Source organism: Canis lupus, chromosome 1 (assembly GCF_003254725.2).
Source record: "Canis lupus dingo isolate Sandy chromosome 1, ASM325472v2, whole genome shotgun sequence".
Lineage (NCBI taxonomy): Eukaryota > Metazoa > Chordata > Mammalia > Carnivora > Canidae > Canis > Canis lupus.
In genome coordinates, this window is record NC_064243.1 from 109,708,488 (window position 1) to 109,735,656 (window position 27,169).

At 51.3% G+C, this 27,169-nt stretch overlaps 1 protein-coding gene across 1 annotated transcript; it reads left to right on the forward strand.

The window, feature by feature from the left end:
* Positions 1-1,816: 1,816 nt before the first annotated feature.
* Positions 1,817-26,694, forward strand: NOVA2 (NOVA alternative splicing regulator 2). The gene is made up of 4 exons (XM_025424593.3): positions 1,817-2,024; positions 10,842-10,985; positions 16,145-16,311; positions 25,262-26,694. Exons 1-4 carry the CDS (start codon positions 1,940-1,942, stop codon positions 26,342-26,344), a joined length of 1,479 nt encoding a protein of 492 aa, XP_025280378.1. The 5' UTR covers positions 1,817-1,939; the 3' UTR covers positions 26,345-26,694.
* The last annotated feature ends 475 nt before the right edge of the window (positions 26,695-27,169 follow it).

Consider the following 27,169-nt stretch of genomic DNA (forward strand, 5'->3'; position numbering starts at 1 on the left):
GTGTGGATCTGACCCCAGTGCCTCCCTGCATCTCTCTTGCCTCTTCCTTGTCTCCATAGCAACTAGCTCCTCAGCTCCCTCCAGGAAGATGGAGGGGGAGGATCCAGACTGCAGTGGACCACAACCCCCTCGAATCCCCCTTGGCTCCGGGGACAATGGGGGGGGAGGGGACAGATGGGAGGCCACTTCATCCTCCCCAGGCCATCTGCTACCCTCCCCATCCCGGGGACCTGAGAGCATGGCAAGGGAGGGGTAGGAGTGGGATGGAGGAGAGGGAGGGGCCCCCCAGCTGCCACAGTTACCCCCACCCAGGCCCCTCTGAGCCTAATCTTGCGTCTGACTGACCTAGGGAAAACCCTTGAAGACAAGGAATTCAGGGAGCAGAAAATTCATGTATCCGAGAGCACTGAATATTAGCAATGATCCACTCCAAGGAAGGGGCCCCTACTTCAGGTTCTGGAATTAAGCTTGTCCTGTGTTCAAATCCCAGTCTCCCTTCTGTCTGTCTCCCTGTGTGCCCTTGGACGAACCACACTCCAGGTTCCTGGGTGTCCGCTTTGTTGTCTGAAAATCAGGTTTTCTTAATGACAGGAGTAGTAATTCTTAGTCTTCAAGGGCTGAGACTGTTTTGTTCCCTGTTGTATCCCAGCGTTTGGGGTAGTGCCTGACACTTAGTAGGTGATTTGTAAGTGCTCTTGATTGACCCGAGCACCAACTGGATTTGGATTGTTAAACTCTGCTCTACACGCTTAATAGAGGTATTCATTGAACTCAATCCCCAGAGCCCTTGCAGTAATCCTGTGTTGATTCTTCAAGGGAAGGATGAAAGATTTGTGGGGGGAACGTCTCAGCTGTCAGAGGTGGGAGACATGTGAAGTGAGATTTCTTATCTCGACCAAGTGACAACAAGTCTCTGAGGTTTAGTTTCTTTCTCCATAAAATGGGAAAGGAGAGTAAGAGTACCTGACGCAGTCGGTTGCTTTGGGAGTTAAACGTAATAAGGTTAGTGAGGCGCTCATTTAGACCTGGACCTGGCACACAGTAAGTGCTCAATAAACGTACGTTACAGGTGAGGAGGGGAGAAAGGTGTGAATGAGCTCTGGGTCCTTCTCGGAGCCTGGGAGAGCCTGGTCCATCTCCCAGCTGCGGGAAAGGGCGTGGTCAACTCAGAGGGCGTGGTCCAGGCTTCAAGGACAGACCAATGGGGGCGCCGAAGGGCGCGGCCCTGACCGGCATGGGCGTGGCTTTGATCGGGTGGGAGGGGCCAGGCCGCTGTGGGAGCCTCCGGGAAGAAGATGCTCGGGCCAGCAGCCACCGCCAGCCCTGCCGCCGCTGCCGCCCGCACTCGCCGCCCCCCGGGTCCCCACTAGCGGCTGCCTCCGCCTCCCACCTCCGGTCCCGCTCCTCCGGCCCCCCGCCCCGAGCAGGGTCTGGGGGGCTCGGCCCTCCACCGGGGGAGCAAAGAAGGGGGTCCCGACCCCCCCAGTGGCGCGGCCAGTCCCTGGCCTCGGTGATCTTGAGAGAGACCCCACCCCTCAGTTCTCTCCGGGCCCTATCGGGGACCCCCTTTGCCCTCCCGTCCTGCTCACATCCGTTCTCCAGGCTCTGTCAGCCCCCCAGAACCAGCTCCCTCCCTCCTTCCCTCGCCGGGGTTCCCCCTCCCCCATCCCGCCGCCGCCGCCCCCTCCCCCTCCCACATCCCCTTCCCTCCCCCTCCCCCACCCCCGTCCCCCGCCCCCCCCCGACCATGAGGATGATGGCCGCCGGCGCGGTGCACGGCCTCTTCACGGCCTCCGCGGCCCCGCAGCCGCCGCCGCCCCCGCCGCCGCCGCCGCCGCAACCCCAGCCTCCCCAGCAGCCGTCGCCGCCGCCACAGCAGCCGCCGCCGCCGCCGCCGCAGCCGCCGCAGCAGCAGCAGCCGCCGCCCCAGGCCCCCCCCATGGAGCCCGAGGCCCCGGATTCCCGCAAGAGGCCCCTCGAAACGCCCCCCGAGGTGGTCTGCACCAAGCGCAGCAACACGGGAGGTGAGAAAGGGTTGCGGCTCGGTGTAGGGGAGCGGGCAGGGGGCCTCGCCTTTCTCCATCCTCCTCCCCCCGCCGTGGCAGGTGCAAGGGCTCTGGGGCGGGGAAGGGCGCCCCTCCCTAGACCGGGGAGCTGAGAGGGGCGTTGGGGAGGGGGCCGGACCCCCTCCCCCTCTCGCCGCTGCCCGGGGCTGGGAGCTTTGTCTGCGATGAGAGGGGGTGGGGGGGAGGGGGTGGTTAAGTGTCCTTGGGGGGCGCAAAAGGATGGGGGGCGTGGGTCCCTCTGGGCGGGCGTCTCTGTGTCCTTGAGGGGTGTGTGATGTGACCCTTTCGGGGCAGGGGTGTTCCCGAGCTGGCGTGTCCTGGCGGGGGGGAGGGGAAGGAGTAGAGGAGGCCTGTGGACCCGGAGCTTCCCAGCCTCCCTCCCTGGGGATGTCCTGAGCAAGGGTTGTCCCAGAGGGTGGCACGAGTGGGCCATGGGCGAGAATTGTGCGTGGGGACAAGCTGGGTGGGTGTGTTGGGTGAGATGGAGGAATGGGTGGGTGTGTAAAGCCAGGTGGAAGAATGTGTGGCTGGGACAGGTGTGTGTGTGTGTTTGTGTGTATTTGCGCGCGTGGGCCCTGTAAGGCCTGGATGTGTGACATTAGGGATCACGGATATGACAGGAAAGAAGGTGTGTGTGTGTGTGTGTGTGTGTGCGTGTGCGTGTGTGTGTGTGTGTGTGTGTAAGAGACAGGGTGAGATGAGAGGCTGGGCTCTGTGTTTGAGACCCTCAAAGGGGTATGTGTGGCAAGGGAAAGTGTGTGCATGTCACCCTAGAGGGGGCTGTGGTGGTGTGACACATGAGTGAGAGGGTGTGTGTGACATGCAAGGGGGTGTGTGGGGGAAGCTGAATGGGCCGGCTCTGGGTGTGAGCCATGAGAGGCTGTGTGGATCAAGGAAGGCAGTTCAGTGTGTGTGACACAGGCGTGTTTGGGGTGGGGTGGAACCAGAAGAAGCTGGTGAGGGTATGTGACAAGGAAAGGGTGTGGGTGTGACTCCAAAGAGGCTGTGGCTGGGTGTGACACATGGAGGTGTGCAACAGTGACATCAGAGGGGGTGTGTACGACAAGGGAAGGTGAGTGTATGACGGGGAGAGGTTAGGGCTCCGTGGGTGAACTGCACGAGGGTGTGTAACAAGGAGAAGGAAGGATGGTGCCCGTGTGACAGGGAAGAGAGAATGTGTGTATATGACACCCAAGGGGTATGAAAAGGGAAGGGGTGTGTGTGCATGTGTGTATATATATCTATAACAAGGGGAGGGTGTGTGAGTGAAATGGTTGAGTATGTAACACTAGAGATGTGGGAGTGATTCTGTGTGTGTGAGAGAGACAAGGGACTGATTCTGTGTGTGTGTGCATGTGTGTGAGGTCTGAGTGTTTGACAACACAGAAGGTGTGCGCGTAGGAGACAGGAGGGCCCCTCACTGTGTGTGTGACCCGAGGAGGTATGTGTACCCAACAATAAAAGACGAGCTGGGAACTCTAGTGGGTGTCTCTTGGGCCAGGGACTCAGGAAGGAGGTAGGGATTCTCGGAGACTCAAAACCCAGCCTATTAACTCCCTGGATGGAGGGAGACCCCATAGCAGACAAGCCCCTCCCTGCGGTCACCTTGGCCAAAATCTGCTTCCTCTGGCCTTTTCCTCCGGATGGGAGAAGGATGGCCTGGGCCAGAGTGCACGCTCCGGTCTCCACCAGGCCCTGTAGTGGGTGGGGTGGGGACCTCTCACCTCCTCCCCTCGATGGAACACAAGCCAAGTCTCTTTCCTCCACGCCAGCAGCCCCCCACACTCCTGTCCAGGTGGGACCGGAATCGGGGACCCCCTGGCTGCCTGAGAGGGGGTGTCCAGCAGAAATTGAAGGAAAAGGAAGTTGGGGGAGGGGTGGGAGGGAGTTTCCTGTCCTTCTTCCTGCCCCCCCCAACCCCCAACCCCCAGCACACACATGAATATGTCCCAGCCACTTCCTTCCTTCTTCCTGCCCCACTGCCATTCCCAGTCCTGGAGAGAGTCGGGGACCCAGGCGGCCTTTGAGCCTGACCTGACAGCCCAGCCCTGCCCCTGCTTGGGGGGAGGGAGGTGTCTCATCCTTCTTTTTAAGGGGCTGAGGTGCCCCAAATCTGACTGCTCTGAGCAGCACAACCTAACAATAGCGATGCTGCCAAGGACGGTCAGGCCCGAGTCCTCGGCACCTACTCCAAGTGAGGCTCTGAGATATGGGTTATTTCCTAATACGGTCCTCTGGGGGAGATGATTTGAGCTGCTTTTTCACAAGAGGAAACCAGGCTCAGGGAAATAAAGCCACTTGCCCAAAGTCACACAGCTCATAAGTTGGTGGAACGGGGATCTGTTCAACCCTGGTTCCAGAGCTCGTGTGCTTATCCACTGTGCTTCCTGCCTCCCTCGGCAGCGGGGAAAGTAAGATGAGCCCCCAGGGACCCTCTCCTGAAAGCTCTTCCACCTCTCCTCTGGGTGACCTGTGGAGAAACTGAGGCCTGCAGAGGCAAAGGGATGGTCCTCCATTTACAGAAACGCTCAAGAGGCAGCGTTGGGCAAGGATCCAGGACTCTCATCTCAAAATTGAGGGCTCTTTGCAATAACACTGTAGTGACTGGGGGATGCTGGGTCAACCTCACCCCCTTCCTGAGCCTCAAGAGTCACCATCTGTCAGGTGGGGAAATCTCAATAACCACAACGATAGTAGTAATAACCACTACCGATATCATTGCTCACTGCTTTATAAGCAGTATTTCATGTAATTCTCCCAACACTCTATGATGTAATAATCAACAATAATAAATTATAATGCTGGCTAATATCTCTGGCCTGTGGCGCGCCAGGAAGTATTATGGAAAATGCTTGGCACAGACCAATCATTGAATCTGTACAATTCTTTTATGTTACCCTTCTTAACAGATGACAGACTGACGCACAGAGAGGTTAAGTAACTTGCCCCAGGTGGGTCAGCAAATAAGAGGCAGAGCTGGAATTTGAACCCCGGGAGGCTGGCTCGTGATGTGGGTAGACGCTGTGGTGAACCCCATTTTGGGGTGAGAAAGCTGAGGCTCTGGGGGTGGAGGGAGTCTTCTAGGGTGTCACAGCAGGTCGTGGCAGACAGGGCAGATTGAGCTCTTGCCTGCAGCACCAGCCTGCCACTCCTGGCCATTCTTGAGGGGCTGATAGAGGAGATAGGGGTCATTCCAACTGATGTCCAGGCACTGTGGCCAACAGACACCATTGGGAGGGAGACAAGGCACCAAAGCACAGGAGGATTTGGGTAAAAGAGGTTGAATGGAAACTCAGGTTAGGAACTTATCAGAGAGACAACTAGTCTGGCTGTAGGACAGTAACAAAGGATGTCCCCCCACCTCCCTTGAATACAAGTGAAACTCTTAAGGTGCCACTAGTATGGCATACTCTTGACTGTATTCCCACCTCTGTCACCCCCATGTGTACAGAAACCACAACTTCCCTCCCCACGCACACACCAGTCATACCCTAACTAGCTACCAGCTGCCAATCCTCGCTCCCACCATCCTCGCTGCTTAACATAAAGACAGTGTCGCAGGGGTTAAGAGTCTGAGAGTGAGATCTTCTAGGGTTTATCTCCTCCCTGCCGTGCTCATGGTGTGGGACCCTGGGGCACCTTATTTCACTGCTCCAAGCCTCAGTCTCCTCATCTGCAAAATGGGAGCCGTGAGATCTGCTACTTACAACGCCAGACTGCTGTGTAGGGTTAAATGAGACTTTATATGTGAGGCTGTCACACTGTCACACATGTGCGTATCAGTACACAAGAGTTGTCATTACATTGTTATCCATCCCATGGAGAATGCCACCAGGGGCCTGTCACACCATCCAGCAGCTCTTCCCCCCAAGGAAATCCTACCCAGCCACCTTTCTCTCACTCAGAGACAGTGTCACAGCTCAAAGACGGTGTCACACCTTCGACATGCCGTCCCCTGGAAGCACGTTGTACTGCATTTCTCACACCAGACCGCTTTGCACACCTGCTGTCCCCACCCTCTTGAGAGGTACTGCTCCCACCACACTCCACCAGGTCTTGTCTTCCATCGACAACATCCCCATACACTCCCGCGACAATGTCAACATCACACCCCAGCTGCCTCACACCTCTGTGGAACGCACCGACACTTCTGGTCCCAACCTGCAAATCAGAGCGGGTCCCACGAACATGACACCCCAACTTTGGTTCCCCTAGACCTCCTGACACCGAAGTCACCTCTACAACACATACCACACCCCTTCTGCTCTACCTTTGTCATGAATGACCTCCCCCCACCTTTATTTTTTTAATGTTTTTTTATTTATTCATTCATGAGAGACACACAGAGAGGCAAAGACATAGGCAGAGGGAGAAGCAGGCTCCCTGCGGGGAACTTGATGGGGGACTCCATCCCAGGACCCCGGGATCATGAGCTGAGTCAAAGGCAGATGCACAACCACTGAGCTACCCAGATGCCACCCCCACTTAAAGCCGCCTTTTAGTGTCAACTCTGATCAAAAGTGCCACTCTTACCACGGCACCCCAAATCTCTTGGGTAAGTCCACATTATTTCAGGGGACAGGGGTATTGGATGCTTTTTGGAAACTCCAGAAGCATTGCTGAAGAAGGTAGGCACAAAAGGGAGGATAAGACTAGAAGAAGGAGTGTTTGACATTGTAGCAGGATGAAAACCATCTGGAAAGCAGAAGTGGGCATCTCTAGTTCTCTGTCATGGTCGTGGGTAAAGGGAGCTTCCTAAACCCAGAGGGAAAAGCTAGGCGGGGGGTGGAGGTAGGTGGGTGCAGAGTTCTGGCATTTAGATTCTACTTCAGTAGAAGGAAGAACTTTTTCACAGGCAGAGCCTTGGTTGCTCAAACTGGCTGGGAGTGTGTGAGGTCTGGGGGAGCTCTGGGTTCAGCTCAGGGTATGTGTCTCCCCTTGCTGCCACGCAGGCTGGGAAAAGAGAGGCCTGGCTTTTTCCTGGGGGAGGTGGGACTCACACAGGGATGGGTGAGTGAGGGTTAAAAGCAGGCAGAGGGGAGTGCTTCCCAAATGGGAAAGACGTGAAGAGGATTCTAAAGAGGGTCAGAGCAGTTTGTTGGCCACAGTTGGGGGGGACTTGTGCCCTGAGTTCTGAGCTTGTGCAGGTGGGAGGTCCCACCTAGTCATTCTCTGTGGAAGGCTGGCCTCAGGTAGAGGCTCCTGATTTACACTAGTCTGATACAGGGATCTTCGAGCACCCATAGGTGGCTTAAGCAGTCCCTGGACAAACTTTTTTTTTTAAACCATGGTATGTTTATATCATATGTCCTGGAAGGGAAAACATAACGAGCCTTCAAACTCTGATTATTAGCAGTGGTTTTTAAGTGTCCTCTCTAAATAGATTCGTTTAAATTCTATTTTATTTTATTTTTTGGATGCATTTAAATTTTAAAAGCGAGTGGACTTGAAGGAATGGACTGTCTCGCTCCCTGCTGTCATCAGCACCTAAAACAAAGCCTGGCAGAGAGTGGGTGCTCAGGAAGGGTTTGCTGGAGGATGGGAGGGAAGGGGGAGAGAAGGAAGGAAACTGTACCGAGGGCATACATCAAGGGTAAAGGCAAGAGGTGGCATGAGAAGGAAGGGAGTCGGAGAGATGCTGGGCATCCAGAGAAGGGGGAGCAGGGTCTCGCTTCCATCAGTGAGAGCTCATTCCTCTTCCAAGAAGCAGAGAAAGGCCTGGGACATCCCTAGGGGGCATGTGATGAAGGAAGTGGGGGTCTCCCTTTCTTCTCTCATCGCCCAACAAAAACCTCAGACCTTAGAGGCTCGTCTCCCCACTTGTAGAGCACATACCCTGGGCCAGACGCTGTGACAAGAACTTTGCTTGTGTTCCTGACATCAGTGATAATCACGCTGATGGTGGAGGTAATGACATCTAGTGTTCCTCAAGTGCCTCCATGTGCCTGAGACCATCCTGAGTACTTTACGGTTTATCATTTAATTAATTACGGAGCACGTCTCCGTTTTACAGATGAGAATACTGAGACCCAACGAGGTGAGGTGGTTTGCCCAAGACCAGGCGGCCCATCCTGGCAAAATTCACACTCAGTCTATGGGTGTTTCTGCTGTTTCATATGGGGATTCCTGGGGAAGGCTAAGACGGAGAGCACAGGAAATGGGGTAGAGGGGCATACCCAGTTTTATTCAGAGTAGGTGAATACCTTCTACATTCAAGGAGGAAGTTGGGGAAGAGACCTTGGCTGGAGAGAAGATAGGGAATGAAGTCAAAGAAGGAAAAAGAGGATGGAGTCCTTGTGAGAACACCCTCCTCCTCTTTCTGAGCCTTTCAGGGATAGAGGACTGGTCCTCCATCTCTGTGACAGGTTTAGGGGTGGGAGCAGGCAAGAGGCTGCCTCTGTGAGCCCAGGGAAGAAAGTGAATTCAGGGGGCTCAGAATGATTGATGGGAAGGCACTCTGGGGGGCTAATTACCTAATAGGTTTAATGGTCTGATGAGGCAAGTTTAAGAGGATTGCCTTGAGCTCAGGGCATCGCCTTCATTCTGGACCCCCCTCCCCATGCCAGCGAAGCCCCGTCCAGCCCCTCGCCCCCATACCCCCACCTTAACACACCAGGGAGTCCAGAACCTTCAATCAGTAAGGGATCAGGAAGAGATGGGCAGGGCTCCTGCCCCCCCCCCCCGCCCTGCCCCCACTTTCACCAGAACAGTTTCTCTTTTATCTGCTCTATGTGGTGGAGTTTCATGTGAGACATTGAAAATAGGTTTCCTTTGCTTAAAAGAAAAAAAAAAATTTAAAACCACTGGGGGATGGTTTAAGACCTTAAGCTTTGGTAGCAGAATGGCCTGGCTCCTCCCTTCTTTTCCCCAGTGTTTTTATTGCATGCCTACTATGTGCTGGGACATGGCATGAGTCCCTGGGACACAAAAATGAGCTCCAGGGGACGTTTGTGATACGTTGCTCTGAAGGCATGAAATGAACGGGAGGGGATCCATCTCCTCCTCAGAGTTCAAGGAAAGCTTCCAAGAAGAAGCAACATTCGAGTGGGGACCTGAAGGACAAGAGGAATTCACTGGGGGAGGACAGTTCTAAGTAAAAAGAATGTGCAAAGGCCCTGAGGTGGATGGGAGGAGGGAACACTTAACAAAGAGGAAGTATGCCTGATGCTTATAGAAGAAGATGAGGACCTGAAGCTGGAAAGAACTGCAGGGCCAAATCATAGAGGCTCTTATACGGAGAAGATTCCACAATTTCTACCCTCTGAGCAGTTAGGGACAACAGTTGGGTTAGAAGGTTAGGCATGTGCCTTGAGTACATTGACAAAGCATTTTACACATGACCAAGAAAATTAGTCCCTAACAGAGAATGGCCACAGTCCCAAAAGTGACCACTGGCACCACCTCACCACCCCCGGGTCTTGGGGACTGTCCTTGACTACATTGGTCTTCAGCCACCAACATCGGAAGGTGCTAAGCAAGTGAGGGCCAAGAATGAAGCAGAACTGGATTGGGATCTCATGCCAGGGACTTTCTTGGTGCCCTTGAGCAACTGACCTTGGGCTGGTGCCTTCACGGGCTCTGTGCCTCAGTTTCCTCCCACGTAAAAATGGGCCTTGTTATACCCACCTCATTGGTGGGTAGGGAATGGTTGAGGTCAAGCTTGCAAAGCACTCAGCACAGTACAGGGTCCATACTGAGTGTTGAGAACATCTCTGGATATTCTCCTCCTGATCCCTCCTCCCCCACCCACCCCTCGATGGCTCCACCAGTTAGACTGCCACCACCTCCTACCTTGTGGGCATCAGTGGGATCTTCTGGAAACCTAAGTCAGATCCCATCTCTCCACTGCTCAGGGCCCTCCCATGGTTCCCATTTCACTCACAGTAAAACCCAAGACCTCACCATGGCCCACAAACCTCAACACTCAACCACTGCCACCACCTCTCTCAGCCCTCATCCCCTTCCACTCTCCACCTGTCATCTTCAGCCCTAGCTACACTGGCTACCTCACTTTTTCTCGGACAACTCTGGCCCAGTCCCACCCCAGGGCCTTTGCACTTGCTCTTCCACAGAGCCTCATGGTTCCATTCCCCCCTCCACAGCCTGGACAACAATCAGTCATGAGGGTCCAGAGCCAGGAATCTAAAGCCAGGTTACAAAGTACTTCTTTCATAGCATCAGTGTGAAAAGTAAAAGAACTGATATTTGTATAGTACTTGAAACAGAGTCTAGTGTATACTAGGTTCTGTAGAAGTGTTTGTTAAACAAAGAATACCACATTCTTGGGGAGGGCTTTCCTGGCCACCGGATCTGACACTGCCGCCTCTACAAGCCCCCGTCCCTTCTCCTGTCCCTTTTTGTTTTTGTGGAGCTTAACCACCATCCAACATAAAACATACTGTCTGTCTCCCCCCTCTAGAAGAATGTAGCTGTGTGAGCTCTTGGCTGAATCACTGAAACTATCTTGGCCTTATTTGCCTCATTTGCCTGCAAAATCAGGGAGTTTGTCTGTTTTCCTCATGGCTGTTTCACTAAAACAGTGCCAAGCGTGTGGCAGCAGGTGCTCAGCAACTATTCGTGGAATGAATTAATGAATGAATGAATGAACGAGTGAATGAATGAAGATCATTAGTTGTATTATCTTCCCTACTGCTATTCTCATGGTCATTGCTCCTATATGTTCCTGTGACGCCACTGGTTTCCTAGGCCCACACCAGGCTGAAGGTGGAGACCCGCCCCCTGACTGCCCTCCCCCCTCCCCCTGTGCCCCTGCAGAGGAAGGCGAATACTTCCTGAAGGTGCTGATCCCCAGCTACGCGGCAGGCTCCATCATTGGCAAGGGCGGGCAGACCATCGTGCAGCTGCAGAAGGAGACAGGAGCCACCATCAAGCTCTCTAAGTCCAAAGACTTCTATCCGGGTGAGCCCTGGCCCAGGACTCTGCCCTTGGCCTCCTGTCCCTCCCACCTGGGCCGTGGATAAGGGGGAAGGGCTGCCCTTTGGGCAGTCGTGGTGATGGGGGGGCCTCCCCTCCTCCTAAGGGGACAGAGCTGCCCTCAGCCCCAGAGGCCGGGCTTGAGCAGATGGGGGTGGGGGCAGGGCCAGACAATGGGCCTGCTGCATATTCATGAGCTCATTTGCATGATGTGCTGGCAGATGTGCCCCTTCCCACACACCTGCCCCTTTGGGTCAGTTGGAGTTGCTGGAGGGGGGTGGGCAGGGAGGCAGGTGTCAGGGCTTCCCTTGGGGTTGGGGGGACAGCCAGACTTGGACTGGCTGCACACTCCCCCCCCACACACACGCACTTCTTCCCCCCTAGCTCTTTCCCTTTGGATTTCTGTTACCCCATCTTGCCCAGTTTGAGGCTCCCTGGTTTTCTCTATGTTGTTCTTCCTATGTCTCTCTCATTCTGTTTCTGACTTTCCCAGCTCTTGCTCCCTGAGTCTCCATTCCCATCCGCCTCTCTCTGGCTCCTCCTGTTCTTTTTGCTTCTGTCTCTCTGATTCTGTTTGGATATACCCCCCACCTCTCGCTCCCATAGATCTGTCTTGTCCATCTCTACTTTTCCACCTCTCTCCCTCCCTCTCCTCCCCGCCCCCTGCTTCTTGTCTTCCCACGCCTCGCCCCATATTTTCCTTACTCCTCACCTCTCATAATCCCATGCTTTTCTTTCTCTGGTCAGTCAACCAATATTGAGTAACACCCCCTCAACCATCTGCTGGATCACCCCTTATTTCTTCCTGCCTTGACTCACCCATCCCTCCCTTCATGCTTCCTTCCCAGTCTCAGGCCCCACGAGCCTTTTCTTTCCTTTCTCCAAACCCAGCCCCTCTTCTGCCTCCCCTCCAGCTCTCACTTTCTCTCCCCACAACCATAACATCTCCAAGGCCCCTCCATTCCCTCTATTGCCCCTTGCATATCTGTCACCCCTCCACTACTCCCTCCCAAGACCAATGCCTGAGCTTCAACATCTAGAGATGTCCTCCAGGGAGGGCCCCCAGAATTGCATCTTTGGTCCAGAGCTGATTCTAGTTCATCCTTAATCCCCTAGGATTTTTTAGGTCAAATACCAGAGCTAGAGTCCAGGGTCAGAACACATTCATATTCTCTCTCTCTCTCTCTCTCTCCCTCCTCCCTTCACCCGCCCTGCCTCCCATCTCACTAAGCAGCTTTGGCAAGAGGTTTAGAGAACTGTCCAGGGAACCAGGCACCCCACCCTACCCCCCTTTTCTCTTCCACCCTGGCCCAGTTTCACCCACATGCCCCCTTCAGCCACAGATATGGATAAGACCTCTGCTTGGGGGCATTTATCTGAAGATACTTGGTTCCTTATCCCTGGATCACATTCTGTGACATGAGACACATCATCTCCTCCCAACTCAGTGACACACCCCAAAGGCCAGGCAGCTGAGAACCCCAGAGAATGGGACAGTCATTGGCTTTCTTGGGCCAAATACTATTCAAACAAGCAACGTGATCCAGCATCTCTCCCCAACACCAGGACATGCATCCACCTCCACCCCCAACTGCTGACATGGAATTTCCAGATCATATGGCTTGTGCCGGCTCCTGACTCAAAGATGCAGGACACAGCCCCCTGTGTCCTAGTCCTGCCCCCTAGGACTTCCTAGGACCCACAGGAACATAAGAAATGAAGAAATGTTTCAAGAAATGCTTGAAACAAAGAGTGTATTTCCATCTGCTCCTGGCTAACACCCTTTCATTCATTTATTCAAGCTACATTCTCTGAGCACCTCTTCTATGGACAGAGATGAGGACATAGCAGTGACTGAACTATCCCCCCCTTTTCCTTCCCAGATCTCACAGCCCAGTAGGGAAGACAGACTGAACACCAGCAATAACCTAGTGTGGTCAGGGCTAGGACGGGAAGCCCAGAGGATGGTGGCAGCCCAGATGGGGCACCTGACCCAGCCTAGAAAGGTCAGGGAGGGCTTCCTGGAGGAGGGGCCCAGAACAATAAGTAAGAGTGAACTAGATAAAAGCAGGGAAGCGTACTCTAGGAAGATGAAGTAGCGTGTTCAAAGGCTGGTGGGGTAGTTTGTTCATTGTGACTGAAACATACAGAACAGATGAGAAATGACAATGGCGAAACACACAGACAGATGGACACACACGCACCCACACACACTGCATTTGTGTCTACTACATGAAACAAAAACCTACCTGACCCTTAACCCCAAAGGAGGGGCAAAGCACAAAGGGTTTCCCCTCCTTGGTACAGGAAACTCCAAGCCCCAGACTCTATCCTTCCAGATCATACATGGAGAAACTGAGACCCAGAAAGAAGCAGGTATCTGCCCAAAGTCACACAGACTTCCGTACATCCACCCAGACACCTTAGTGATTCTAAAACGCCTTCTGATTTTGAGCATTTGCCTGAAGCTGTCCCCAGAAGAAAAACACAGGTACACATACTTTTTTTTTCAATGTATTGATTTATAATGATATTGCCATAAAGTACAAAATCTTAAGTGATTACTTAATAAATCCATGTATATTCTTTTTTACTATCAAAAATACAGTAGCAAAAAATGGAGTTGTCTTATGCCTTCCTCCCAACATACACACAAACACACACACACTCCAGCCACCCCAAATTTAGCCCAGGGTGAGCTCTGTGTTTAAAAGTCCAAACTCTGAAGCCAGACACCTGCGTTCGAAACCCTGAACTTTCACTATTGGCTGAGTGAACTTGGGCAAATCCCAAACCTTCTCTGTGCCTCAGTGTCTTTAGCAGTAAATCAAGAATAGTAATATTGCCTACCTCATACATTAAGTGCACAAATATATACAAAGTGCTTAGAATATTGCCTAACACTTGGTATTTTGTAAGCACCAGCTATCATTATTGGACATTCTTTTGAGGGTTAACTGAGCCCCTGAAAGCCCTTGGGGAGCCCACTTAGGAACTACAAAGGGTGGGAAGTCACAGACTCCCTGAGCTGGAAGGGAGCCTCGCAGAAATGGGAGTGCAGAGCCACTTCAGCCAGGCTCTCCCTAGGGCCTCCCTGCCCCCCCCACCCCGAGTTCCCACCCTGACCCACACCCTTTCCTATTTACACCCAGACGGAGGCAGCCTGCACGCTGACTCACCCTTGGCTCAGACCAGTCCATTGTTCTGGGGTTGGGGGGAATAAGTGAGGAACAGCAGCCCAGAGGAGATGGGGAATGTCAACTTACACCAGTGACCCAAGACAGTGACACCCAGGCACATGGTGAGACTGGCATGCCAGGCTGAGAGATGGCAAGTGAGAGGTTAGACTTGTAGCAACATCATGCTGTACTAGAACACCCACAGGAGACTGGACCTTCACCCCCAAATGTCCCAGACACTCAGGCACATGGAGCCTGGCACACACTCAAGAGCCAGGGAGCTAAGTGGTCCTGTAGGCAGAGTCCCACCCAGAGAGAGACAGACACTCACTCCACACACCAAACATGCCCAGCTCACCCAGGAATGCACACTGTCACACCTGCTGGTCACAATAGAGCCGTCTTTGTACAGCTAAAATGCACACACCCAGACACACACACACAGGCACACACATACATACACACACCAGTCATCCGGTCTTACATGCTGACACTTGAGTCTGCCTGTTGATCTCTCTGTCTTTCTCACATTGACACATACCAGTCATACAGTCTTGTCCATCTGTCTCCTATACACAGGTTCATGCACATATACACATGTACCACACACCAGTCATTCCAAAGAGTCTTTTGAACACCTAAAGGTGTCTGGTTGTCTGGTTGTCTCTTTCCTGCCAACACTCACACTGACATCCAGTCTCAAAGTGATATACATTCATCATACAGCCTCAGTGCTGCTTCATGAGATTCTTTGTTTCTTTCTCTTAAACTCTCCTGTACAAGCAGCTCAGTCTGGCAAATAGTATCCATAACCTTGGACATCACAGTGACACCCAAAGTCTTTCCCATACGCAAGAGTGCGCTGGATTCACTATGTCACACTGTTGATATCTCAAGCTCTCCCACTCTTTCTCTTATACACATACACAAATAAGAATAATTTAGCTAGTCCTGCCCAGGTATACACATGCATGTACGCACATGCATGCGCGCGCGCACACACACACACACACACCACTCACCCAAACAGTCTCACAGATACATTCGTACTGGTCAGAGTGTTGCCCAGAGTCCCTGTCCCACACACATATATCCCAACACCATCCAGAGTTGGCTTCTCTTCTGCCTCCCTACCTCAAGTATACACACACACACACAAACACACACACACAGTAAGGATGCCTAGGTTAGAACCGCAGCCAAAATCTAGACAATCTCCACCAAAGGCATCCACCCCACCCTCCTTTCCCCATCCCTGAGTCCCTACCCTTCCTACCCACAGTAGAGTTGCCTCTGCTCTCTCCTGTCCACACCCTTGCCCTCCCCTCCCCTTCCCCCCTCCATCTGGTGGGTCCAGGCGGGCACTCTGGCCTCTCTTCTGTCTCCCCCATCCCCCAGCCCTTCCCCATCCTCTCCAAAAGCCCAGAGGCCTTCGCTGCAGGCTTTCAGGGGTTGCCACGGCAACGAGGCTTCGTCCCTCGTCCCCCTGGGGGTGGGCTGAGGACCCGGCCAGCCAGACCGATAAGGGGGTTCCAGTTACTGTGGCAACGGTTGCAGGCCTGAGCTCTCGGCTTCTAGGGTTGGGGGGGAGTGAGTGAATGGTTGCCAGAGCAACCGGGAGCCGGCATGGACTGGGAAGAGGCAGCTGAGCCCTGTCTCCCCTGCCCAGAGCTGCTGTGGGCATCGCAAAGCACTTAAGCATCATTCTTCCATCCCCTGGGGTTGTTTTGAGGGAGGGACATGAAGTACAGATTATAAAACAGGCATTCCACTCACTTTCCCAGCTACCCATCATGGCCTGGAAGCCCATGCCAGTTTCCCTGGGCTTACCATGTGACCTGGGCCAGTCAGGTCCACTTTCTGGTCTGGAACTAGGTTTTCTCTTTTCATTAAATGGGGTCTGTCTCCCAGGAATCTTCCCATTCCTGTTTGATGAGGGTGCCTTCTCTCTCCCTTGCTCAACAGGAACCACAGAACGAGTATGCCTGGTACAGGGCACAGCAGAGGCCTTGAATGCTGTGCACAGCTTTATTGCTGAGAAGGTCCGAGAAATCCCACAAGCAATGACCAAGCCTGAGGTGGTCAACATCCTTCAACCCCAAACCACGATGAACCCTGACAGAGCCAAGCAGGTCAGCAGGGGCAAAGACTGGGTTTCTGTAAAACCGGTGAGGTTCAGGAGAAGACACTTCTCCCATATCACTAGATTACTGTGGGAGTTGAATAAGATAACGCTGATAGGACGTTTGTCAATCAAATACATGGTAGTAGTCAGCCGAATTATTAGGGAGTCACCCTAGGGACCCAAACCTCTTGGAGTGGGCTTGATTCAGAGAGAGAGTGAAAGTCTGGGAGATTTTGTCCCGGACCTGACCTCCCCCACCCCCAGTTCCTCCTTCCTGGGGTTCTCTAGACCCTCTCCTTCCTTCCACCTCATCCCATTGTCTCCCAGAACAACCTGCCTCCCACTTCCTGTTCTCACCGGAAGTGACTTCAGTGACAGCCCATCCAATTCCAGAAGAGTTGAGAAATGGCCTCAGACTCCCTCTCTCCATTAATTATTATAGGGAGTAGCCGCTATTTTGGAGAAATGATGTTTTGCTAGCGAGAGAGGGGGCTGGTCCCTCTCCTACACAGCCCTCTCTAGGAGGGATGGAAGGAGGAGGGGAAGGCAGCGCCTCTTGGTTGCCTCAGTTACAGGGAAGCGGTGGCGTAGGGGCGTGGCAGGGAGCGGACCAATCAGAACCCCGGCCTCTCTGGTTGCCATGACCACGGTGCTCACCGGGCAGGTGGGCTTGCTGCAAAGCCCCTGGCAGCGTGGCCCGGAATGGGTAGGAGGTGGAGGGCAGAGGAACTGCGCACACTCCCTGTTTTCTCTCCCCTACCCCACTCCCATGTACTTGCACACACGATAAGAGGGACCAGAGCCCCTGGCAGGAGGACAGGCCACCAGTGAGGCTTCCTTAACGTCTGTCTGGGAGCAAAGACTAGAGAGAGAGAGAGACCCTTGGTAAAAGGAATCTGGAATTCTTGGGGATTCTTACTACCCTGAGATGGGAGAAACCACGGGCCAGAGTTCCTCCAGGTTCCTGGGGAAAGGTGGGCGGAAAGCCCTGGAAGAATGCTGCCAAGCGGATCCATCATTCCCAAAAAGACTTCGGGCTTGGAGCTTGGAGCGCGGCTGCTGTCCTTGGTGCTGAAGCGGCTGTGCCAGGTCTCTCCCGAATCCCTTCCCACCAGCAGGCCACAGTTTACACACTTCACAGGGTGGCCAGGATATTGCCTCTTCCCTCCGCCTTGGTCGCGGCTACAAAGGGCTCAGAGTTCATGAAGAGTTTGCACATGTTGCAGGGAAAATGGGGTCAGCACCATCTGCGCCTCATACTTCCACCCCACCCCCTAATCCACAGGAACTCTGAGATAGTGGAATTGAAACATTTTAGAACCAGGATTTTATCTCTCCTTATTTATTACCTAGGGGGCTCTAAAGAATGAAAGAGATAATGGCTGAAGGCTCAGGCTCTGGAGTCAGATGTTGAGTTGAATTTTATTCTGATAACTTCTTACCTGTGCGACCTTGGACAAGTGACTTGATTTCTCCATGCCTCATTATTCTCATCTACAGAATGAGATTCATTATGGTACCTAGCGAAGGGCAGTGATCAACGTTCACTGATGTTTGAAAAGCACTTAGCATGTATGCCTAGTACATAGAAAGTTCTCAAAAAAAATGTTAGCGGCTGATATTATTCTGGGATTTTTAAGTCAGGGGACAGGTGTCTTCTTCTACATTGGACTTGCTGTGTTACTCTGGGTTCCTTTCTCTCCTGTAAGCCTCAGTTTCCTTTCTTTACAGTGTGGAAGCTGGGCCAAATCAGGGATTATAAGTTGAAATGCCTCCGAGATTCAGCAAGGGAACATAAAGAATTGAGGACTCTGGCCTCATCAGAGAGATATAATGCCATCCCTAAAGGGGGCAGCTGCTACTCAACTCGACTCAATTCTTGCCCTTTGGGAATGTGGACAAAGTGTTGCCACATCTTACAAATTTTTCAGAAGAAGCCAGAAATATTTGAAATCAGCTGATTTTTTTTAAAGGTTGGCTCAGTCTTAAAAACACTATGTGGCTGTGGGCTGCCTATGGGCTGACTGTGGGCTGCCTGTGGCCTGAGGACCACCAGTTTGCCACTTCTGGGCTAAACCAGTGGTTCTCAGCCCTGAATGGTATCTGAATCATCTAGGTAGCTTAGAATGCAGATTCCTGAATCCCAGCCCAGAGCCACTGAATCAGAATTTCTGGGGTGAAATCTTGGGAATCTGAACACAGATTCTGGACTGCGATCAGATCCTGGCTTTATTACTTAATATCTGTATGACCTTGAGCAAGTTACTCAACCTCTCTTGCCTTTGTTTTCCAAGCCATAAAATGTGATAATAATAGCGCCTGGCTATTCTTGTAGGGTTCTTGTAGAGATTAAGTAAGTGACTATTTGAAAGCATTTACAAAAGTGTCTGGCAAATGGAAGCACTGTTAGCTGTATAATTATTATTATACTAGCACTATTTGAATGTCTCTTCAGACTTCCTTATCATGGGGACAGATGTTCTCTGAGGCCTTTCTGGCCCTAAAACTCATACAGTTCTATGGCTCTGTGATTTCAAGATTCTCAATGTACATTATTCTAACACTGTACTGTTCTGATATCCTGGCACTCCAGGATTCAATGAAACTCCACCTGCGATCTCTCTAAGATACTGTGGTTCTACCACCTGGGCCTGTCACGAAGACAGTTAACCATTTTCTGAGGGCTTCCCCTGTGCCAGGCACATTGAGTATTCCCAATAGCTGTATGGAGTAGCTGTGGTTACATCGTGTTGGAGGAGAGGAAACGAGGCACAGAAAGGTGAAGGCATTTGCTCTTACCATTCCTTGGTGAATGGTTACTTCATCCTTTTTCCCTCTGAAATGCTGTATCATACTAAATACCTCTGGACTCTTAGGTCTGGTTTTGTGCATTCTGTTCTATCCTCTTGACTTGTCAGACTTTTCTCTGGTGATTTTTTTTGAAAATATAAATCGAGATATAATTAATGTACTTTACAGTTCACCATTTTAAAGTATGCCATTTAGGGTGTTTAGTATATTCACAAAGTTGTGCGTTGATCACCTACTGTAATTCCAAAACGTTTTCACCACTCCAAAAAGAAGCCGCATACCCTTTGGCAGTCACTGTCAATTCTCCCAGCTTCCCCTCCCTGTCCCTTCCAACCACTAACCTACTTTTGGTGTTTATGGATTTGCCTATTCTGGATGTTTTATATAAATCAAATGACATGATACATGGCCTTTTGTGTCTGGCTTCTTTCCCTTAGCATATTGTTTTCAAGATTAATTATTGTAACAGATGTCAAAACGTCATTCCTTTTTATGGCCAAATAATATTCCACTGTATGGATATATCACATTTTGTCTCTCAGCTGATAGTCATTTGGATTGTTTCTACTTTTTAGCTATTATGAAGAATGCTGCTATAAACATGTGTGTGTATGGTTTTGAGTTCTTTGGAGTATATACCTATGGATGGAATTGGGTCAGATAATACGTCTAACTTCTTGAAGAACTATCAGACTATTTTGCAAAGCGACCATACCACAGATGTGAGATTTAAATCCAGGTGTTCCCACAAGGGTAACAATGACAACAACCATTTCTTAAGTATCTACTATCTACTATGAGCACATATTACCTGCACACTCACATGGCACCCTATGCTTAGCACATAGTAGGTACTCAGCAAATGTTGCTTGTTTGAATAAATGGATGATGATATGCCCATAAGGGCTAAGCAGAAATATAACTAAGGGTCAGTAGCCCTTGAATCAAGCTCATCATTTCGTGAATGATCTCAGGCTTCATAATAATTCTGTGGAGGACAAATAAATGTCCCCATTTTATAGATGATAAAAGACAGACGCTCAAAAAGGTTAGGTCCCTTGTCCAGCATTAGTGGTGGAGCCAGGATTTCAAACCTGAACAAGTGCTTCCAGAGTCCAAGGCGGTTTTTCGGGGATATATGTGCACAAACTGCACATGTGTGCACAAAATATGTGCAAACCATTGGTCTGGCTACTACACAGTAGTTCATAGACCTTTTGAAAAGGTAGCCAATATTTAAAAACTAGGGTGCTTCCCATTTTACAAGTCAGAAAGTCCAATTAATCTACAAAACTCAGATTAGGCTGTTTGTGTACCCAAATGCACAGCACCCTACCTCCCTGCCTACACATACATATACACACCACCACCAACAAAACCAGGTGAGAAACACCTGGTCATCTCCATCCAGTCTCATTCCTGCTTGGTCCTGTAGGCATATCCCACTCTTCCTTCTTTCATCCATCCATTCATTCACATACTCTTTGCTGAATGCATACCAGGCATTCCCCTAGGCACCAAGAACCTAGCTGTAAACAATACAGACAAAAATCTCTGTCCTGTGGATCTTACATTCTTTCCTGGGGAGACCGAAAACAAGCAAGTGAATAAGTAAATGTCAGAGAGTGAAAAGTGCTATGAAGAAAAATAAAGCAGGAAAAGACAGAAAAAGAGTCCTGGGACATTTTTTTCTCCTAACTTTTTATTTTGAAAATGTTTAAGAATAATACAATGAACTCCTTATACACCACACTTAGATTCACCAATCATTAACATTTGCTGTATCTTTACACACATGCGCTGGTTGGCTTTATTCGTTTGTTTGTTGGGTTGTCTGTTTCTTTGTTTTTGCTGATCCATTTGAAAATAAGTATAAATCTCATGACTTTTCACCCTAAGTTCTGCAGCATGCATCTCCCAAGACTAAGGACGTGTCCTATGTTGTTATGCTACTGTTATCACACCTACAAAAATTAACACCAGTTCCATGCTATTAGTTAATAAAAAGTTCATATTCACATTGTCCCAAAGTATCTCTTATATCTAGAAAGTATTTCTTTATCCAAGATTCAGTCAATATTCATGCATTGCATTGGGTTGTTATACCTCATTAGTCTCTTTTAATCTAGAATAGTCTACTATGTATATTTTTTAAGATTTTATTTTCTCTTTTTAAGATTTTATTTCTTTATTCATGAGAGAGACACTGAGAGAGAGGCAGAGACATAGGCAGAGGGAGAGGCAGGCTCCCCACCAGGAGCCTGATATGGGATTCGATCCCAGGACTCCGGGATCACTAGCTGAGCCAAAGGCAGGTGCTCGACCACTGAGCCACCCAGGCACCCCAAGATTTTATTTTCTTAAAGTAATCTCTACACCCAATATGGGGCTTGTACTTACAACCCTGAGATCAAATCACACACCCTGCTGATTGAGCCAGCCAGGCACCCCATCTACTATATATATAAATTTTTAAAAAGATTTTATTTATTTATTCCTTAGAGACACACACACACACACACAGAAGCAGAGACACAGGCAGAGGGAGAAGCAGGCTCCATGCAGGGAGCCTGATGCGAGACTGGATCCTGGGACTCCAGGATCACGCCCTGGGCCGAAGGCAGGCACTAAACGGCTGAGCCACCCAGGGATCCCAACTATATATTTTGAAGGTAGAGGCAACAGAATTTCTGATTGGATGTTTAGTGGAAGGGAAAGAGAGGACTCCTAAGTCTTGAGCCTGAGAAGTGAAAAGATGCATATTCCACATACTGAAATGAGGAAGACCGTGGTAGAAACACATTTGAGCAGATGAGTTCCACTTTGGATTTTAAGTTTGAAGTGTCCATTCTACATCATTTTAGAGATGTGAGGTTAGAGCTTGGATGCAAGTGTGGAGGTGTCTGCGCTGGGGATATAAAATAAGCAAATACACAAGCTTTGATCATTGAGGTGGTAAGGCCTCTGAGGAGGTGCATTTGTGCAAAGACCTGAATGATGAGAGAGGTGAGCCTCCTTTTCTGGGACGGAGGATTCTAAACAAGGGAATAGCAGGTGCAAAGGCCCTGAGTCTGGATCAAGCTTGCAACTTGGAGGAACAGCAGGGAGTCTACTATGCCTGCCACAGAGTCAGCAAGAAGGAGGGGGAGAGGAAAGAACTGAAGTCAGATCAAGAAAAAACAGAGCAAGCAGATCAGTGGTTCTCAGCCTTGTCAAACTTGATGTCCTCTTTCCCCTACAAATCTTTTCCCTGTCTGCTCAACTCTGAAATTATACACACACATGCATACTTATTTCAGTTCATAGAAAATGCATTTAATGTAGATATCTAACCTATCTAAATCTATAAGATTTTTAACAGTTTTATTGAGATATTAATTCACATACATACAATTCACCCATTGAAAGCATGCAGTTCAAAGTTTCTATAATATTCAGAATTGTGCATCCATCCCCACAATCAATTTTAGAACGTTTCATTTCCTCAGAAAGAAATCTTGATCCCCTTAGCTATCACTCCTCAATCCCCACAGCTCAGCACCACCCCCAGCCCTAAGCCACCACTAATCTAATTTCTGTCTCTATAGATTTCCCTGTTCTGAACATCCATATAAATGGAATCATACAATATGTGGTCTTTTGTGTCTGGCTTCATTCACACAGCGTGTTTTCTAGGTTCATCTATGTTGTAGCCTGGATCAGTACTTTGTTCATTTAAATTGATTGCCAAGGAATATTCCGCTTGTACGCATGTACATTTTCTTTATCCCATAAGACTTTTTTACATAAAGGAGAAATGAAAGAAAGGTGATTTGTTATAAGACAAGATGAATTTTAATATGTAAATGTTCAGCCAATTGTACAGTAGAAGTAGTGAAATAGTCAGCTGCTATTTCATTACACCTAGCATAGCCTGAGTAGGAGAGACAGTGACAAACACAGTGATCCAGGGTGTCATATCAGAGACGTAAATAAGACACGTGGCATTACTACTGTTGTCATGGTTTTTTAAATAATGAACATTAAAATGGATAAAATCTTAAAAATAATAATAATTTATACTATTAAAAAATATTTATTTATTCATGAGAGACACAAAGAGAGAGAGAGGCAGAGACACAGGCAGAGGAGAACCAGGCTCCCTGCGGGGAACCCAATGCGGGACTCAATCACAGGACCTGGGGATCATGCCCTGAGCGAAGGCAGACACTCAACCACTGAGCCACCCAGGTGCCCCTTCCTGGGCTCTGAGATTTATAAATAGACTTTTCACCAACATAAATGTTCAGGGAGTCATTTAAAAGTCAAACGGTACCTGGATGGTTTGTTGCTTCATGGTTGTGAAGAACTGACTCCCACCTTGTGGGGTGCAAACATCTAAGGCCCTGCCCAACATCTAAGGCCCTGCCCACCGCATGCCCATATCTGCCACTAGTCATCATCTTGACAACCCAAACTGCTCCCTCAGATTTCCCAAACACCCCTGGGGCCTGGCTCAGAGGCAAAAAGGAGAGGCAGTGGTGAGAGCCTCAGGGGGTGGAACCCACAGGTCTGAGAGGACATAGAAGGAGGAATTTATGTGTATAAGTGCTCTTAGATATGTGAAAGAAGACTTTTGGTTTTGAAATCTAACCACCCCCCATCCCCCGCACCCAGAATTAAGATTGATGGGATTTGCAGCAGCAAAGGATGGGCCTTTCTGTCCCGCGCAAGAAGGGGACCACTGTATTTAAGTGCCCAATTGTCTCCCTGCTGCCCTAGATATAAGGTTTCTTTATCTTCATTTTACAGATAGGACAACTGTATTTAGATTGCTAGGGCAGCCATAACAAAGTAACGCAGACGGGGTGGCTTAAGTAACAGAAATTCATTTTCTCACAGTTCCTGAGGCTAGAAGTCTGAGATCTGGGACAGTGTTGGTTTCTTCCGAGACTTCTCTCCTGGGCTTGGAGATGGTCGTCCTCTCTGTTCTCACACCGTCTTTCCTCTGTGTGTGCCTATGTCCTAATCTTTTCTTCTTATGAGAACACCAGTCATATTGGATCGGGGCCCACCCCAATAACCTCACTTAACTTTAATTGCCTCTCTAAAGACCCTCTCTCCAAATACAGACATATCCAGAGGTACTGAGGGGTTAGGACTTCAGCCTCTGGGAACACCTAGTTGGCTCAGCGGTTGAGCATCTGCCTTTGGCTCAGAGCATGATCCCAGAGTCCTGGGATTAAGAGTTCACATGGGGCTCCCCACAGTGGGGGAGGGGCCTGCTTCTCCCTCTGCCTGTGTCTCTGCCTCTCTCTCTCTCTCTCATGAATAAATAAATAAAATCTTAAAAAAAAAAAAAAAAAGGACTTCGACATCGGAATGGGGAGGGCAACAATTTGGCCCATAACAAAAAGAGGTTAAAGTGAGGTGACCTTGCCATAGGGTAGGTAACAGGATGGAACAGGAATCCAGGAGTCTGGATTTCAGCCCCTCCACAACCTGGGTAGTCTTGGGGCAAGTCCCTTCATCTCATGGGCCTCAGGTGGCTTATCTGTAAAGTTAGACTTAATGACTGCTTCTCTGGGGCTGGGAGTCAGAGTGTTTAAAGATCTAGAAGGTGGGGGGATCCCTGGGTGGCTCAGCGGTTTAGCGCCTGCCTTTGACCCATGGCGTGATCCTGGGGTCGCGGGATCGAGTCCTGCGTTGGGCTCCTGGCATGGAGCCTGCTTCTCCCTCTGCCTGTGTCTCTGCCTCTCTGTTTCTCTCTCCAGGTCTATCATGAATAAATAAATAAAATCTTTAAAAAAATAAAAACACAAAGGTCTAGAAAGCGTAAGCACCAGTGCAAGCTGGGAGCACCCACTGTCCTGGAGGGCAGGGGAGGTCCCAGGAGTCCCAGAGGCATGGGACAGGGTGGCTGAGAGTCTACTGAGAGGACTTGGAGTACTAGCTCTTTTTTTTTCTTTTTAACCAACCAAAGTGGATGTATTTCACCATTTTTTAACAAGCAGTAGGACCATACCAGTGCATATCAGGGGGCACAGCAGGCCTGATTTGGGACGCATTTGGGAGGGGGGCGGGTTAGGAAAACAAGCTCTAGCCTACTGTTGCTGTTCTCCACCCTCCATCCTAAAGACCCTCCCTCTCGCTCGCTCCACACGCAGGCCAAGCTGATCGTCCCCAACAGCACCGCGGGCCTGATCATCGGCAAGGGGGGCGCCACAGTGAAAGCCGTGATGGAACAGTCGGGTGCCTGGGTGCAGCTGTCGCAGAAGCCAGAGGGTATCAACCTTCAGGAGCGAGTGGTGACCGTCAGCGGCGAACCGGAGCAGGTGCACAAGGCCGTGAGCGCCATCGTGCAGAAGGTACAGGAAGACCCCCAGAGCAGCAGCTGCCTCAACATCAGCTACGCCAACGTGGCTGGCCCCGTGGCCAACTCCAACCCCACCGGCTCACCGTACGCCAGCCCCGCCGACGTGCTGCCCGCCGCCGCCGCCGCCTCGGCCGCCGCCGCCTCCGGCCTGCTGGGCCCCGCGGGGCTGGCGGGCGTGGGCGCCTTCCCCGCCGCCCTGCCGGCCTTCTCGGGCACCGACCTGCTGGCCATCAGCACGGCGCTTAACACGCTGGCCAGTTACGGCTACAACACCAACTCCCTCGGCCTGGGCCTCAACTCGGCCGCGGCCTCCGGGGTCCTGGCCGCCGTGGCCGCTGGTGCCAACCCCGCCGCCGCCGCCGCCGCCAACCTCCTGGCGTCCTACGCGGGGGAGGCCGGGGCCGGGCCCGCCGGAGGGGCCGCCCCGCCGCCGCCGCCGCCCCCCGGGGCCCTGGGCTCCTTCGCCTTGGCCGCCGCCGCCAACGGCTACCTCGGGGCCGGGGCGGGCGGCGGGGCGGGCGGCGGGGGTGGCCCGCTGGTGGCCGCCGCAGCCGCAGCCGGGGCGGCCGGGGGCTTCCTGACGGCGGAGAAGCTGGCCGCCGAGAGCGCCAAGGAGCTGGTGGAGATTGCGGTGCCTGAGAACCTGGTGGGGGCCATCCTGGGCAAAGGGGGCAAGACGTTGGTGGAGTACCAGGAGCTGACAGGCGCCCGCATCCAGATCTCCAAGAAGGGAGAGTTCCTGCCGGGCACGCGGAACCGGCGGGTCACCATCACGGGCAGCCCTGCGGCCACGCAAGCCGCTCAATACCTCATCAGCCAGCGGGTCACCTACGAGCAGGGAGTGAGGGCCTCAAACCCCCAGAAAGTGGGATGAGGCCTGTGGTGTGTGCTCCCACCCTCCTCCTGCCCCTCCTCCTCCTCTTCCTTCTCCTCCCCTCCCCCGCCCCCCCAACCCCAACTCCTGACCTCAGCTCGGGTGTCGTCCTGCTCCTCGTGGGATGGGGCTGGGTAGGCCTGACTGCACCCCCCCTTCTGGTAGTCATAGGCAGGATTGAGTGATGGCTGGGGATGGGGCCCAGAAGCTCCCTCCCCAGCTCTGAACTGACTCCTTCTTCCTTCCTCCCTATGCTTGACTGGGGCCTGACCCTCCTCTCCCAGGGCCCGGGTCTGTGTGATATCTGTATATATTGCATTTTGTTGATTTTAATAGAAAACAAAGCGTTATTTTCTCTTTCTTTCCCTCCTTTTTTTTTCTTTTTTCTTTTTTTTTTCCTTTCCTTATTTTTTTTCTTTTTTTCTTTTCCCCGTTTTTTTTGTTTTTTTTTTTTTTTTTGGTAAGGATTCCCCCCCCCCACTTTGTAAGTTTTAATTTCCATATGGGAGGAGGGGAGGGAGCCTCTGGGCCACCTAGAATGAGGGGCCTCCCCTAAACAACACCCCACCTCTTCTGCTTTCAGTTCCAGATCTGGGAGAAGGGATGGGAGTAGAGGTAGCAGAGGAGTCTGAGCTGAAATGGGGTATTTGGAGCAGGGACCCCAGAGTTTCCAGATTTGCTCAGCGACTCTACCCCTTTTGGAGTTGCCTCTCCCAGGTGGGGCTGATCACTGTTTTGTTGTCAGGTCATATGGGGTGAGGGTGTGCAGTGCTGCTGGGAATGAGGCCAGTTCTGGGATTGGTCCAGTCCTGTGGGCAAGACTCT